General features: G+C 35.0%; 1 protein-coding gene across 1 annotated transcript in view; it reads right to left on the reverse strand.

Moving 5' to 3' along the window:
- LOC149803515 (uncharacterized) overlaps positions 1 to 16681 on the reverse strand; it is a 140061-nt gene that overhangs the window by 17158 nt on the left and 106222 nt on the right. Inside the window, exons 28-35 of the mRNA XM_089953939.1 lie at positions 15761 to 15862; positions 14773 to 14888; positions 12870 to 13035; positions 7870 to 8142; positions 6290 to 6766; positions 5677 to 5803; positions 2668 to 2927; positions 1627 to 1798 (exon numbers count right to left, since the gene is read on the reverse strand). Of these exons, the coding sequence (XP_089810065.1) occupies positions 1627 to 1798; positions 2668 to 2927; positions 5677 to 5803; positions 6290 to 6766; positions 7870 to 8142; positions 12870 to 13035; positions 14773 to 14888; positions 15761 to 15862 (1693 nt within the window). The remainder of the gene's footprint in view (positions 1 to 1626; positions 1799 to 2667; positions 2928 to 5676; positions 5804 to 6289; positions 6767 to 7869; positions 8143 to 12869; positions 13036 to 14772; positions 14889 to 15760; positions 15863 to 16681) is intronic.

A 16681-nucleotide genomic window follows, 5' to 3' on the forward strand; every position in this document is an offset into this window, starting at 1 on the left:
TCCTACAAACTGAGGTAATATTTTTAAAAAGTGCACACGTTTAATTGTACAAGGTATGTAACCATCATAATTTACATGTTCGCGAAGAGTGGTAATAATAAAGGCTAAAATTCTCATATCGTTCAACTAAGACCATCATCAATCAAGTTTATTTTTGTGTTTTAGCTGAACAAACATCATAACTTTCCACACAATGGAAAGCTTGATGTTTCAGCGTCTCCTATGTTGAAAGTCGGTGAATATCTTAATTTTTGCGACAGAAATTCAGGCCAATGAGGTAATATTATTATAAAACCCTGAAAATGGCTTGTGATAACCAGGAATTCTAACCAGTAACTATACAAGTACGTTGATGTGTAGTTGCCTTTTTTGCCTTAATATTACCACGATTACCATAATTTTGTAAAACGGGGGCAAAGGCATACCAAAATAGCCAGCCTCATGGTACTGTACATGTGGCAACTATTTTCCCCTCTTTGTATATCCGACCATTATCCCTTATTGTAAACTCGTAAAGCATTTAGTAATGATTATTATAAAACATGCATTCTAAATTAGTTTTTTAAAGACACATTTGCTGCGTGGTATGTATTTTCTTTCCTTCTTTTATAATTTTAATGATGGTAATTATCATTGGTATATACGGTATAAAAATGCCAGGTGTTTACTCATTTAAGTTTCTTTCGTGGGAATGGCACTATAGAATATGAAATTACAGCATTTGTAGTGATCATTCTTGGGATTGAAATTAATTGTGGACGATTTTATTGTTTTGGTTTACTTTTTTGTTCTGGTTTATTTGTTATATTTTTGTATTATTGTAGAGGTAAAAGAAAATCATTAATTTACGTGAATAATGTTTAAACATAACATTCTATTGAGTGAAAAAGCAAATTCTTTATAGAAAAGTAATTATTTCGTCACAACAATAATTCATAGGTGATACAACAGAACATGTGGGACTTTTCTTGTTTAGAAGAAATGAAATTTGAATAATGTAATAATCAGGAGTTCTCAGCAAAAATCGGAACATATTATATAATCGGGAGGTAGGCATGGAGCGACCCCAAAAATCTGGAGTTTTTTTCCTCCAGCATGAAAGTTGAAAGGTATGGTGTATGGTCACTTACATCAAAGCAAACTACAACTCAGCATTTATGGTATTAGCATCGAACTGTATTGTTTTTGTTTGTTGTGTCAAAAGTGATAGGTAGTGTTACAGCAACTCGCGAATGCTAAATTATTGTCAAAGTTCAATCAAATTATACACAAATCTAAATTAGGCAGAAACAATATGAAACAGAAAGTTAAATAAATTTCTTTTCAAACATGTTTATACCATTTCTTTTTAATAATCATGCATGCTAACCTCAAGATAAGGATACATGTAATTTTTAAAAAATATAACTTTGCCTAAATAAATGCATTTAGAACTTAACTTGTGCATCTTGAGATGTCTCAGAGTTGTAGGTCGGCTTATACGTGGGTCATGCACTTTTTAGTGTTTATACCTGTTCAGTTTGGGGGGTCGGCTTATGTGCAAACGGGCTTATATGCGAGTATATACGGTATCCTCTATTTATAAATACAATGTGTTTACTCCGAACACGTCTTCTACTTACTTACCTGGTCTGACCCTGAGCTGTCTCATGGTGGCATATCCCATAAGCCTGGAGACCTTATCATTGATGTAACCACGCAAGAAAAAAGGTGGATCTTGATTGTAATATGGGCCAGCTCGGAGACCCCGGATCATTCCTGTCTTGGCCCATAACCAGAAATGATCTTGGTTCTCAATCTAAAAATAATCACAAAGGGCCTTAGAAATCACCAAATGTTGTGCGATCTTTGTTACAGATCAAATCTGATGTGTTTAATAGCATTCTATATAGGCACTAGTAGGTCATGGTTAACTTTGTTCAAGGTATGTGGTCTTTAAATTAGATTTTATGTGCATAAATCATAAACCATTACTTTGTTATTAGACTTACCATGATATGACTTCTGACTCTTAGATCCCAAAATCTAGGTTTCTTTATTGCATTACTGTCCCCAATGCAAACCATCAAGAATAAAATTTATTCTGCAAAACCAATTTCTCTTCAAGCCCAAAATACCCTTGACACTTTACCTTTTGACCTCTTCCATACCCCAAGTGCAAGTACTTCACAAATTTTGGTCAAGGTACACAGTCTAGAATTCAAGTTACTATGCAAAATCCAGTTTCCCTTATTCAATCAAGATGACCCAGACATTTACCCATTTAACTCCAAAGTCAATAGGCTTCTTCCTTTTCCCCAAGTACAATTCATCAATAAAGTTCGCTCCATGTCTGGGATGTTTACACTTGGTCAGAGGTCATTAGGGGTAACCATACATTCTGGTCAGTGTGGTGTTCATTTAATTTCATCATAAAAATTAGAAATGCTCAAGATATCTACAAAATTCTCACTTTACATTAACTTGTTAAACAAAAATACTAACAAAAATCTACTTTATTTTGGCATCTAAATGCCAGATATTTATAAATTGAGACTCTTTCCATAATGCACTCTAACCTGTGCAGCTCTTTAGTGTATAAAAACAAATTCATGCAGCTGAAATGGCAGTAAAATGTGTTGCTCCATGTTGCATGAAAATACAATGGTCATTAGTAGTTACACTCACATCTTTAAATGAATGGTCACTTTCACTGGTCAGGATAAATATTTGTTGCAAACTGTATTTGTAGTAGTATGAGTTTTGGTCACGATTACGGTAGCTGACCACCATTAGTATCCACAGGAAGAAAGCATAGAAGATGATTTCACGTATCACTGCCCACATCTGAATCTCCTTGAGCCGCTGAATACGAGCTGCCACAAGCTGCTTGGAATTTGGAGGTCTGGGCTTGTAGCCAGCCTTTGTGGGACGAGCATATCCAAAAGCTGTGGATAGAAAAATGACAATATAAATAAAACAGACTGTATATTTGATTTTCCACATTTAATTCATACACAGTTCAGATGAATTTCCTTATCATTCTGTATTGTACAAGGTCGACAAACATTCCTAGAAAGTATATGACTTCTTTTTTGCCTGTTCACCCATGTAGTTCAGATTAATGCAGTTCCGAACAATTCAAATGACCTTTTCCTTGTCTGAAGGTCGGGGGAGGAAATGGGCTAGGTATAGATAGAAAGGATTACAAAGGCCATGCTCACTGAATCTGCAGTCCATTCTGAATGACATTGACTCACATGATTTTGGAGTTGTTAACATACAGAAAAACTAAAGACATAAACTTATCTGATTCAGAAGGACCAATTGATGGAACTGTTTATTTCTAGACCTAAATGACATTTACTCTCTCTCACACACATATCAATGTGTCATCATTTGTTAGTAGTACTATGGCATTCTCTCTCTCTCTCACACATATCAATGTGTCATCATTTGTCAGTAGTACTATGTGTCCATGACTGTTTTGCAAATGAGAGGGGCTCTTCTTATTTGCCCAAAATATTTTGGAAATTCCAAGATCCACAAAGCTATGTTAAAGGAAAAAAATACATATCCTGTGTTTTCTTTCTTAAGCTATGACCACCTAGATCAATGGCCTCAACCATGCAGCCTGTGGACCACATGCAACCCATGGAGTTATCTCCCATGGCCCACAATGACAGATGAAATTTGTAAAATAATTATTAGTGCAATTTATAATCTTTACAGCCATCCAGTTTTGATGAATGTTGATTGTTACATCATTTACTTATTGTTTCCAACATTTCAAATGGCTACCTTTTATATGAGCTTCTTTCACTGTATGAAAAGTTTTCATTGATGTGGCCCTTGGCCAATGAACTTACATGTGAACCTCCCTGCCAGCAGGTTTTCCTCTCAAGATGAAGGGTGTCTTTCATCTCTCCTGTCACTCAATGAAACCTCTCACATACTCAAAATTATCATTTTAAAACTTCAGGAATCAACATTTTTCTGACCGCTCTGGTGGCCTAGTGGTTAGAGCACCTGCCTTGGAAGTGGGAGGTTGTTAGTTTGAACCCTGGCCAAGTCATACCAAAGACTTAAAAAATGGTACTAACAGCTGCCTCACTAGGCGCTCAGCATTAAGAGGTTAGTGTTAGGACTTGTCAGCCTGGTGTCAAGATAATGTGACTGGGTGGGACATCATGCTACATGTGTGTGACATAGACAGTATGAAAGGTAACAGATTTGTAAGCTAACAATCTGGTCGATGAAAATGCTACTGAAATCCAAACGTTTTACCACATTTTGCAAATCTCCTGATCTAACCTAAGCTGACATCTCTGCTGTGTAACACGTATGACACAAGCTCTATAACCTGAAAACAAATGTAGACCAACATATCTTAAAAACACTTGTAAAACAATAACAAGGTCCATGATGTACTAAAATATCTCTGATATTCCTCAATGATAACAAGATTTTCAAATTGGACATTACTGAATATCAGATTGGCACCATTTTCATTTAGGACGAACAAGATATCATAAGATGGTGGAAACCCCATGTTGATATGACTTTCCATTTTGGATATATATATAAAAAAAAGATTTTCATTGATGGCTGCCACGGTGGCCATATTGGATATCAGATTTGCACCATTTCCATTTGGACTAGCCAGACATCATAAGAAGTCTTTTCGTGAAAGCATCAATTTTGATAAGACCAGCAATATAGAAGGCTTAACAAGACAGGTTTGTTGTTTGAGTAATGGATGGACTTTCTTGAATAAAAGATTCAGAGCTGATTCTGGAATGGGCATAAATGGATGTCAGGTGATGTCTACGTCAAGATGCTGTGACTGGCTATAACAGGAAAATAGATCATCATGCACTGTCCTTAAATTGAAAGCATAGGTCAGGGCTATTGCATAGCTTGTGTGGTCCATAGACTTTTGGTGTCTGGTTATCCTGAGAAAGAGCAATGTTGCCAGTATCAAGCTGTGCCTGTTTTGCCAGTTTATTCACTATTGGTTCAGATTGACCACTGTACAAAGTTCATAGTGGCTTAAAAGATAGTACCAAAGAGATCTGTTCTCTTTGCAATGAAGAGGGCAACTCTAGTGCTGGCATTGTGGGAGGCTTGTGATGGCCTGCATCACTGAATTTTTCTTCTGGAATGGCTCTGCATTCAGAGTTTCAGACAAAAAGGAAGTTGTCAGAAAAATAGCTGGAATGTACTTCCTTGTCATGAGAAAACTCAAACAAATCACTCAAGTTAAATTCAGTATTTACAAGGCTTTGAGAAAGAGCTTCCAAGCATGAGTGAAAATAGTACTGATGAAAGATAGTGCTTGTACTCCTATATACTTCAACACTTTTACATGGAATTGTGTTGCTTGTATTTTAATGCATTTAAATACTATTCTAAGTGGTAATAAGTCACAACAATCATTATAAATAAACTACATATGTACATGTATAGTAATGGCACTTCAGCACGACAGTAGCTATATGGTGTCAAGTTAAAGTTTGAAAAAATGAAGAATTACACAAAAACAATTACAATAGCACAATTTTCTGACATTTTCTGTAGATTACATCAATGTAAGTTTCAACGCTGACCAATAAGAGGTGTGTTAGATTTACTGAGATCTATACTATGTCATTTTACTGTATTTCCTAACTCAACCACAGCAGTAGATATACATACCATCATCTTGATGCAGAAGTTCCTCATCCTTTGCAATATGGCATTCCTCTTCTTCATCCTCCTCTTCCTCATCACTGCCTCCTGGATTTTTGACAATCAGCGACAAAACGATGGCAAACAGGAACACCTAGTATTGGAAAGAATTTAGTTACTAACTAGAGATGGAAGCTACAGTATATATCCACATTTTTTAAATGAAATACTTTGAAACTACCCATCTTATTCGCTGGTGCTACATGAAGAAACCAAAGGCTTCATTGTCATACTAAATATTATCACCCTCTCAGTCAATTTAAATACAACTGAGGTTCTGAAAAAGAAAGAGAAATAGTGATGGATATTCCAGATCACTGTAATTAGGGAAAGAAGATATTCACTAATATGAAAATTTGTACCATGACCTTGTGTTATAGATTATGCATTGTTATTTCAAGAATGGGGGAGACAAATATGTTATTTGCTCTTGAGGATCAGCAACTGCTACTTGTATCTTATGTTAAGTATACCATCTGATCTGTTTATCTGTTATCATTGCTAAAATGATTATGAAAAGAACAATTAAATTAGGGAATCCAGAAATCTACCAAGACAGCTCTTTGGTGAATGTACATACCTTGATTGGCTGGGTTATGAAGACAGAAGTGAAAAAGGAGATGAGCATGGATGTGATCCACTTTTTGCATTTCAGATCCTGGAACATTATGCCATAGAAGAGGACAAAAGCTGCCGATACAAGTACCGATGCCCACAGAAGGATCCAGGCAATAATGCTGAAGTACCATGGCAATTCAAACTTCTTTTTCTTCCCATGCATAGATGGTACCTGGGACACTGTTGAGAGTGATGTGTCTGGACGGGACATGGATGTGTCAGGACGTTTCAGCAGTGAAGATTCCCCACGATCAAAGTCCATTGAGCTTTTCATCTGTGGATGTACATCAGTCATAGATGTTGTGCGAATTGGTCTGTTTCTGATGGCCTCTCCCACTCTTGAAGGTCTCTTTCTACGTGGACGGGCCTTCCGGAAAATGGTGATGATCAGAAAGCTGACTGGGAAGATGATTAAATTGGATGCCACACCAATAAAAATCTGTGGGTTGGAAAAACACAGTTGATGAAATGCAATATATACTATACTATAAGGTTTAATGGCACATCAGCACAATCATGGTTATACAGTGTTGAGCAAGTTTACAAAAAAAAAGGCAGACAAAAGAAAAAAGCATAAAAAAAAGTAAAATCCCTAAAACAGATATACAAACTTGTATAAACCACACACTTTTAAAAAGTCTAAGGTCTTCTCAACTGGACCACCATCACAGAAACACACATCAGGGCAAAATGACTGCCTCCATTAGTCACTTTTTGTAATACACAAGAGTGTACACAGGACCTATTTTACATCCCAGAGATGGCAGAGGGATTTAGAGAAAGAATAAAAGTTAAACCCAAGTTAACCATAGTTCTAAGTTTGAGATGATATGCCTTTTATTGTGATTAAAGAGATATCACATTTATGTCTCAAATCAAAAAGAAGACAGAAATTTAGATAAGAATTTAATAAAGAGGGTAGTTTACATCTTGGATTGGAACTACTTGCATTTTTTTCTCTCATTTGGATGGATTGTCTTATGAACAATGCTAAGCAAAAACCTACAATAAAAGACTGAGTCTTAATCACCAAGAAGTTAATCATGTCTTTTAGAATGTGTCAAACAGCTTAGTGACCAAGACTACTTCTGCGTGTTTCTAGTTCTAGAAGACTACTTGATTAAGTGTCCCCTGTTATCAAGTACCATCATTACAAACATGCATGGAACATCCAGAAAATGTCCTTAGAGCACAGTTTACATTTATCGAATGTGCCATCATAAAACATGCACTGTGCTTAAGGCTGGAGGAATATGCCAACAAATTCAGACTTAATGCTTGCAATTCAAATGTTTTGCATAATTTGAACATATTAAAAACTTTACAATTTTTTTTCCTCAATTTGTTTAGATAAAATATGGTAATAGGCTGTTTATCAAGCATATATATATTTACTCAAGTATAACCCACACCTGTGAACATGGTAGACCCAAATCTACCAACACATATGCCAGCAGATCAAGATCTATCTATACTGTTTGCAGTTAAGTAAGCATCATACATAATTAAATACATTAAGTTTCAACTTAAAAAACAGGAAACCTGTTCTGGAGTGAGGGCAAATGGCCCAAAGGTGAAAGCATCCCTTGAGGAGTCTCCTTTCTCATAGAACATGGCATTTGCGAGCATCGTCATGTATAGCAGACAGAGGCAACAGGAGACACGCTGAACACGTGTAAAGCGGCTCTGAGGTGGCCTGGCTACAACAGAGAACCACAAATGACCATCACTTAAATTCTTTGAGGCTTGTTGCTGGAATTGGTAATTAAACTCTGTCATTTGCTCCTTTCCTGCAACAGGGATCACTCGATCAACCTGAAAGAAGAGAAGAATGTAGTAAAAATACAATCAAGCTTGCCAAATAGGTTACCTGCTAAGAACAGTTTCATCATAAAAGGATCCTATTTGACTATTCAAGGAAAGCTTCATGGTAATTTGCACCCTTATATTCTTCGATACAATATTAACTCATTAACCCCTGGTGCCACAATTATGTGTCAGGAGGTAGTAGCCTACTGCCAAGCTCTGTAGCGTCAAGGTCATATACACTAAAGTGGGTGGTATTATAAAAAGGTAGACAGATGTAGCTCTACAATGGTACAAATAATCTGGACATTCTAGTTGCACTACAAAATACAATGGGAAAAATCTAATTTTTTGGACCCAACTTTTTCTGCCCAAAATTCGCCCATGGTTAGAATCCTGCTTTATCAGGATATTTATTACTTGCAGTTTGACTTGACTTATAAGTGAGTATCCATAGCAACTGAAGGTGTCAACAACAAGCAGCAGCAAAAACAGCTGAAATGCTCCACAACTGTATCACCAAGCAATTCTCTAAACAAAGTGAGTCACAAGCATCTTCAAGATTATGATGAAGAACAAGCAACCTCTGTATTAAGACTGGGCAGAAAAAATAAATCATTAATATCTACTGGCAATTGAGACTTGTTGGGGTTTACTTTATGTTCATTTACATTGATCACCCAACATAATATCTGCCAAGCTTCATGAACTGCCCTGAGTTTACAGAAATAAAAGTAACGATATCACCAGAGCTGGTTTGCACTTATTGTCAATAGCAGTATGTGTACTTGATGACAGAGTGACATAGTTTTACCCCTCAAGAAACTTCAGAAAAATGGTAGAAATGTACCAGAATTGTTTACTTGTAAAAAAGAAACCCTATTAAAACATCATGAAAGTGTTCTTTATCAGTAAATGAAGTGCACATGCAATCTACTTTATCTAGACTTCTAATGAACTAGCAGAGTGCATCTATGCACAATCCTGATGATAGAGACAAAAATGTTATGGACAAGATATTCAGGAACAAGAGTCCCTTGAAAGGGACAGATGCTCAACTGACTGAAAAGAATTTCCTAGAATTCAAGATAGTACCATTTCTCTAAACTATGAAATGCTAACAGTGCTTCTATGTTTGTGAGCAAGAACACAATTTTAAAATTAGCTGTCATGGCAACCATTTTTGATGTAAGATTGGTACAATTTACAAGTCCCTTCACAAAATCCCATGTGAATATGACCATCCTTTAGGAAGAGTAGCTATAACAAAATTTTAAAGAGGTCTGCTATGGTGCCCATATTGGAGTTCAGATTGGCACCATTTTCATTTAGGACTAATTAGACTTGAAAAGAAGTTTTTAGTGAAACCCAATATGATATGACTGTTCATTGAGTAGGAGAATCAATAAAAACATATTCAAGATGGCACCTTTTTAATTTAGGACCAACTTGATCATGTTATGAATGTGTGTGTAAGCTTTCATGGCAATCCTCTAAGTAATTGTGAAGTTGTAGTAACAATAAATTTGTGCCAGTAGACAGATGGATGACAGGCAATGGATGAGGGACAATGGGGGGGGGGGGAGGGCCTTCCATAAACTCTTCTGGTCTTTTAAAAATTGCGCTAAAATTAATAATTTTCATCTGTACACAAATAAATGATCTGAGAAATAAATAATTATTAGTTAATAATGGTAAGAAAGAATGGCAATAGATCCAAGTGAATAGTACTTTGCACATACCTACAGACAGATACTTCTTAAATGATGACATCTGGGATACAACTGAAAGTGTCTATTAGGCATTTTCTAAACTAAATGGCAAAAAATGACAAAGTGTTACCAGTCATAGCACCCTGTAGTTCATAACAAGAATAAAAAGTGAGTATATTATACTTCCTATAATGAGACATGGTCATAAATTATGCAACAAGAGTCCCTCAAAGGAACCAATGATTTATAGGGCAAGAAGAATTTCCAGAAATTCACAACCATTTTTTTTCAAACTACTGAGTGTTAAAACAGTCTCTAATGTTCTTCAACCTTAACAAGACTTTCACATTTGATACTTTGTTGGACATATTGGATTTCAGATTGGCACCATTTTCATTTAAAACAAAGCAGATATCATTAGAATGAAAACCAAATGTGAATATAACCATCCATTCATGGGAAGTAGTGACAACAAGATTTTCAAGACAGCTAACATTGGCAACCACATTAGATGCACAAATGTCACCCTTTTCATTTAGGACCAACCAGGTATCATAAGAAATCTATTGGTTAAAATCCAGTGTTGATGTAGACATTCATATGGAGGGAATAGGGATAACACTGTTTTTTCAAGATGGTGGCCATAATAAGGGTAAGTTTGCATTTTTTCACTTTGGACCAACTAGACACCGTAAGAACTCTTCTGATAAAATCCTCATGTCTAAATATATATATATATATATATATATATATATATATATATATATATATATATATATATATATAACAGGATTTTCATCACAACTTCTATGGTGACCATACTGGATGTCCAATCAGTACAAGTTTAATTTAGCACCAAGACAAACCCATGTTGATGAGACTTTCCATTTTGGATGACTAATCATCCAGTCAGGAGGTGTACCAATACCAAGATTCACAAGATAGTCACTGTGGCAACCATACTGGATGCATAAGAGTCACCTTTTTCTTTTAGGGCAAAGTAGACATAATTTCTGGTGAAAACCCCATGTTTATATGACCATCCATCAAGTAGGAATAGCAACAGCAAGATTCTAAAGATGGCCACTGTGGTAGCCATATTAGGTATCAGATTTGCATCATTTTCATTTAGGACATCATGAGAAGTCTTTTAGTTAAAATCCCATATTGAAATGACTGTCTCATCAGGAGGGGTAGTGACAAGATTTTGAAAATGGCTGCTGTGGCAGCCGAATTGGATGAATATGTGTGTAAAGTTTCATGGTAATCTTCCAATTAGTTTAGATGGAGTTGCAATAGCCAATGGGCAGATGGATGACAGATGACAGATGACAGATGACATGCTCTTCTAGCATATGCACAGTGGATCAAACAAAGCAAGAAAGCAACAAAGAGATTTACTTTACAATTCTAAACATAATGATTAAAAATGGATGAACCATTGCTGATTCATAACTCTGAACACTGGTTGAGCAAGGCTGGTCAACAACATCAATTATTTAACTCATTTCATACCTATAATAGGAAATTAACACTTATGGAAGATACAGAACTCTATTATTTAAATGTGACCTGAAATAGTGCATGCAAGCAAGACCAACCACCACAGATTTACTTTACAACCTATAATTTTGCAGATATTCTGTTTTAGCCTGGACAGAAATTGTGGGGTAGTAGTAAGGTATTGATTTGGCAATGTATTTGAAGAAGAAACAGGAATGACAGAATATAAAAATAAAACACAAGCTGAAGTCCATTGAGAAACGAGCCCAAAGTCTTGGTATTTGTGCAATATTGCCTGTCTTCCATATCCTGTTTGGAATTTTGTAGCACATGTTATGTTTTCATTTCAGGAAGAACCTTATCATCTGTTTTGACATTTTCCTTTAAAAACTGCTTTTCTGATACCAGCATTTAGGTACACTTTCACTAAATAAAATTATCGTCAGACATTATTAGTATTATAGACAGCAGTGTTTAAGCTCTGGGTTGCCAATATAAAATTTGATATGCCTAGAATATGACTTATGGCATAATCCATGATTAAAAATAGAAGTAATCATTATGGCATAATCCATGATTAAAAATAGAAGTAATCACTATGGCATAATCCATGATTAAAAATAAAAATAATCATTATGGCATAATCCATGATTAAGAATAGAAGTAATCATTATGGCATAATCCATGATTAAAAATAGAAAACAATTCCTCCAAAATTAGAATGATCAGCACCTATACATATCAAAACACTTTTCTCAGATTTCTTTCGCTCCACCCATTGCAATTGTGTTCACATATCCCTCATGTTCCATTCACTGGGTATAGATCAAAATTCTAAAGCTAAGTGTAATAATAGTAATTATCACAGTGACAAAATCTAACATCTATGTGTGTGGATAAAAGCTTACCTCTTTGTATGGCTTAAGGTTAATTTATCAGAACTGTGAAACATATGTCAATGTGCTGAATTTAAAAATAAATCATAAATATTCACAAGAGTTCTCATTAGGTATACATTTGACAGGTTTTGCTCTAATAAGATGGCTGCATTAAGGGGTGGAAAAACTTGTCTGTGCCAAGGGATTGTGGTTATATATAACTGGTGGATGCTTGTCAGGAAGGCTGTTTTAGAGGGGAAAATTCTACTGCAAAAATCAAGTGACCTCTTTCAACCTATTCTAAAGCTTCAAATCTTCATCTTTAAATGGTATACGAGAAGCTGCATGTGTGGGCAGGCGAATGGACAAGATCACATGATCCCTAACTTGTCTTAAAAAAGCATGTTGATAATGAATCTCTCTCTCTCTCTCTCTCTCTCTCTCTCTCTCTCTCTCTCTCTCTCTATATATATATATATATATATATATATATATATATATATATATATATATATATATATATATATATATATATATAGTATAAATGGAGTTCAAAGGCATAAAACATCAAGAAATAACAAAACTTTTAGACAAGCTATGTTGAGCAGAACAAATTTTGATTGCACAAGCCTAAAGCACCTACCTGACCATCATCCTCTTCTACAGCAAACCAACGGTTGACAATGAAGAAATACTTCTTGTCTGTCTGTATGTCTCGGATGATGATGTGATTCAGGTACCAGGAACCAAACTTGCCCTTTCCACTATTGTCATGCCAAATTCTCAAGTACAACAAAGCACCAAGAGGACTGTAAGTCAAATGATTTTAGGAATCAGAGATCGCTTTCAAACAAAAGTACCATAAAATGCATAGTATACACCTGCCCCATGTGTAATATGTGTATATATATATATATATATATATATATATATATATATATATATATATATATATATATATATATATATATATATATATATATATATGTGTGTGTGTGTGTGTGTGTGTGTGTGTGTGTGTGTGTGTGTGTAATGTGTAGAACTTTTGTCCATGACTGTTGATTGTAATGATCATTTATAAACAATATAAGACATAGCTACTTTTGTAAGCTATAATTAAGGTGATAGCTATAAACAGGTTCTTGTCCCAACACTGATTATGATCTTAGAAAATACTAGAAAACAAACCTGTTCACAGTTTGGGTTATTTTTCTGTTGGAATGATTGAGTATTGCAAGATGTTTTGCAACATATATCATGCAGGGATGTATTATGAAATAGTCTTGGGGGACTTATATAAGGATGAACTAGCAAACAATTATTCATTCCTATTCATGTTCTAAATCTATTTTCAGTCTGTAGAAGTACTGCATATTCAGCTGAGATTAAAATTTGAGAGAATTCATTTATTTAAATTAACTATTGGAATTACAAAGTGTTGAAATGACTGTTAGGTCTAAAACACTTTATGGGGAATAATGAGAAGTTGTTCAAAGACATTATGGATAACATCATTGCAATACAGCAAGACTGTTGACACATCAGCAGAGTCAAGGCTATTGGTACATCAGCCTATTCATGACCTGGAATTCAATGGAAACTATTCTTTTGGAATAGAACCATTGTGTCGAGCTTGTGGATTATATTCACAATACTGTAAGTTCCTCTGAAATTTTCATTTTATAATTTAGAAAATTCAATTTTATTTGCTGAATTTTACCAACTTGGTTGTTCTTTTCCTGTGAATTAGTTTAAGACCATAGAGGTGTAACAAATAGTCTTTATACAGATAACTGAAATTTGTCAGCAGAAGCCATTTTGTTTTTCTTTCAGTCAGTGACCTTAACCTTTGACCTTTTGACTCAAAACAAGTCAGGATTTTTGCTTACCTCAGGTGCAAGCCATCAACAAAGTTTTTAAGCTGTACATAGTGGATAAATATAGTCATTGTTCAGAAAAAATGTAGGTAACAGATAGACAAATGAACAGATGGATGAACAACATCATAACATAATATACACTGCCTTACATCTGGCAAATAAAAATATTTTAATGTTTCTAACTTTAATGTAAATAGTTTGAATAAATTTACATCCCTGCATATTCTCACATAACTAGAACTGTTAAGCAACTAAAACAATCCACATGTAAAAGTAAGTTAAAGTTTAAATATAGTCCGGCAAAATGAACCAACAACATTTACCTCCTAAATTTATGGCGCAGAGTAAAAAATTGCACTAAAGATTGTTAAAATAATTCATTTACACATGCAAACAATTAAAAAGTGGTAATAATCATAACATAATGCTGTCTTAAAAATAATCACATCTTGTATCATCATCGGACAAACTGGAGTCATTTTAACAGGAAACAAAAAGTGAAGCAGTCAGATGTCAACAGATCTAATGACCTGTCTTTCTGATAATTGTGGACCCTGAATATCTAGTTCTTTGGTTAGTGTTTTAAGTGGTATTGATGCAAATAAGTAGCTAAATCAAGATAGGAAACAAAGAGTAAGATAGAGTCATGTATTTGTATTTACTTACTTTGATACAGACATGAGAAAACCATCAGTCGATCCACGCTGGAAAATTTTTCTCTTTGTATCAGTGAATGTTCGTACATCAGTCTCTTCTTCCTCTCCAGATAAGATGAAATGGACCTGTAATAAAGAAAGAAAAAAAAATGACTTTTGGTCTTTGAATAACTGTAGATCTACAGATGCTTTTGGTCACAGAGTGACTGTCCAATGTACCAAGCTGCATTGAAATCTATTCACGAGAATTTAAGTCATCAACCAGAAACCAAAACAGATGCCTTCTCACCTGCCTGGATGGACAACAGTACGTTATAATACCATACTGCCTTACAGGGTAGTGTACAAAATCTAACTGTTTCAGTCGGGAATTTTGTCTGTCTTGGTCAGATTTACATGCCACTAGACTAAAAGGTTTCAGACCAGCTAGGCAGGTTAGTATGTCATACCTGTCATAACACTACCACTGCATTATTCTTGAAATTATATTTTCAAAGCATTATTTCTGATACATCATTATTTTATTTTAGAGCCTATATTGAAATTTAGTGCAGTGGTGCCTATGACTTGAAACCAAGTGATGTACCCATTCACTGCAAGTTAAAATCTTAAATGTAAATGCAGTGATACAAAGATATAAACAAGGTCTCCCTAGATACATCAATTTGCCAAGCCTGATGATGATCCCATAATCAAAACAAATGTTACTACCTTTCAAAAACACTTGAATCACATGTTAATGCCAGAAAGATTGACAGACAGATGAAACTGTGATCTCTATGTCTTAGCTTAAATTGCAAGATAAAAAAGAAAGATGGATCAGGTAGATAAGCAGACATACATTCGCATATAGATATTGGGTAGATATATATACTGGAAAGCATACTGTTAGGTAGGTAAGCACACAGACAGGAGAATACTGAGACAATGAATTACACATGCATTTTGTGAGATTGATAGATATAATTGATTTGAGCATTTATGGGTGAATATCATACCTTGGAATGTGTGCCAGCATCTTTCCTCATGCCTGTGCTGACCATGACTTCATAGTAATACTTGTCTCTTGGGTCATTGTCCAAAAGAGGGGCCAGCCCCAACTGAAACAGGTGAAATAGGCATCTTACAAGAAATGCTAAGCAACTAAAATAGCAATAGGTCCAGAATACTGACTAACAATTTTTAAGATTATTTACTTTTAAACCAATTTTGTTGCCCTTTATCTTTTTTTTTGCAAACTTAACTGCTACCTAACTAACTTTCCCCATGTTTTTGCCATGTGTTCTAAAAATAAAAATCACGAGGAACCATATTATTAATAAGCTGATAATGTCCTTGAATTCAGGATGGAGCAAAATTGAAGTGTGTGTGTGTGTTTGTGTGTGTGTGTGTGTGGATGTGTGTGGATGTGTGTGTGTGTGTGTGTGGATGTGTAGATGTGTGTGTGTGTTTGTTTGTGTGTGGATGTGTGGGGTCCACAAATATAGACTGCACTATAATCAAGGTTGCAAGTTACCAAGGGACCTCCAAAAATTGAAAAAATCTGCTTAAAGATCGAGGAAACCGCAAGGGGGGGGAGTTAGGAGACTGAGCTGTTTAATGACTAAATCCTCGTTTTACAATCATATTGATAATAATTGTTAATAATGCGTTTTTTCTAATGAAGTTGTTCATTATTCTGTATAAATAACATTTATTTTCAAAATGTCCAACATGTGAAAGATCATTCCAACTAGTTTGAACAACCAACAAATATATGTGAAACATCTGTGCAACACTGCTTTTTGTTTTGTTGATAAGTCTGGTTCCTGGAGTGGTATTTAATAGTATCCTGCCAAATTGTGAGTCTGTTAGCAGGGAACTAGACTGACTGTTGATACACCACCAAACAAGATTCCTTTTTATTAAAAAAACAAGTG

Source organism: Sinohyriopsis cumingii, chromosome 3, assembly GCF_028554795.1.
Source record: "Sinohyriopsis cumingii isolate HCF-2022 chromosome 3, ASM2855479v2, whole genome shotgun sequence".
Lineage (NCBI taxonomy): Eukaryota > Metazoa > Mollusca > Bivalvia > Unionida > Unionidae > Sinohyriopsis > Sinohyriopsis cumingii.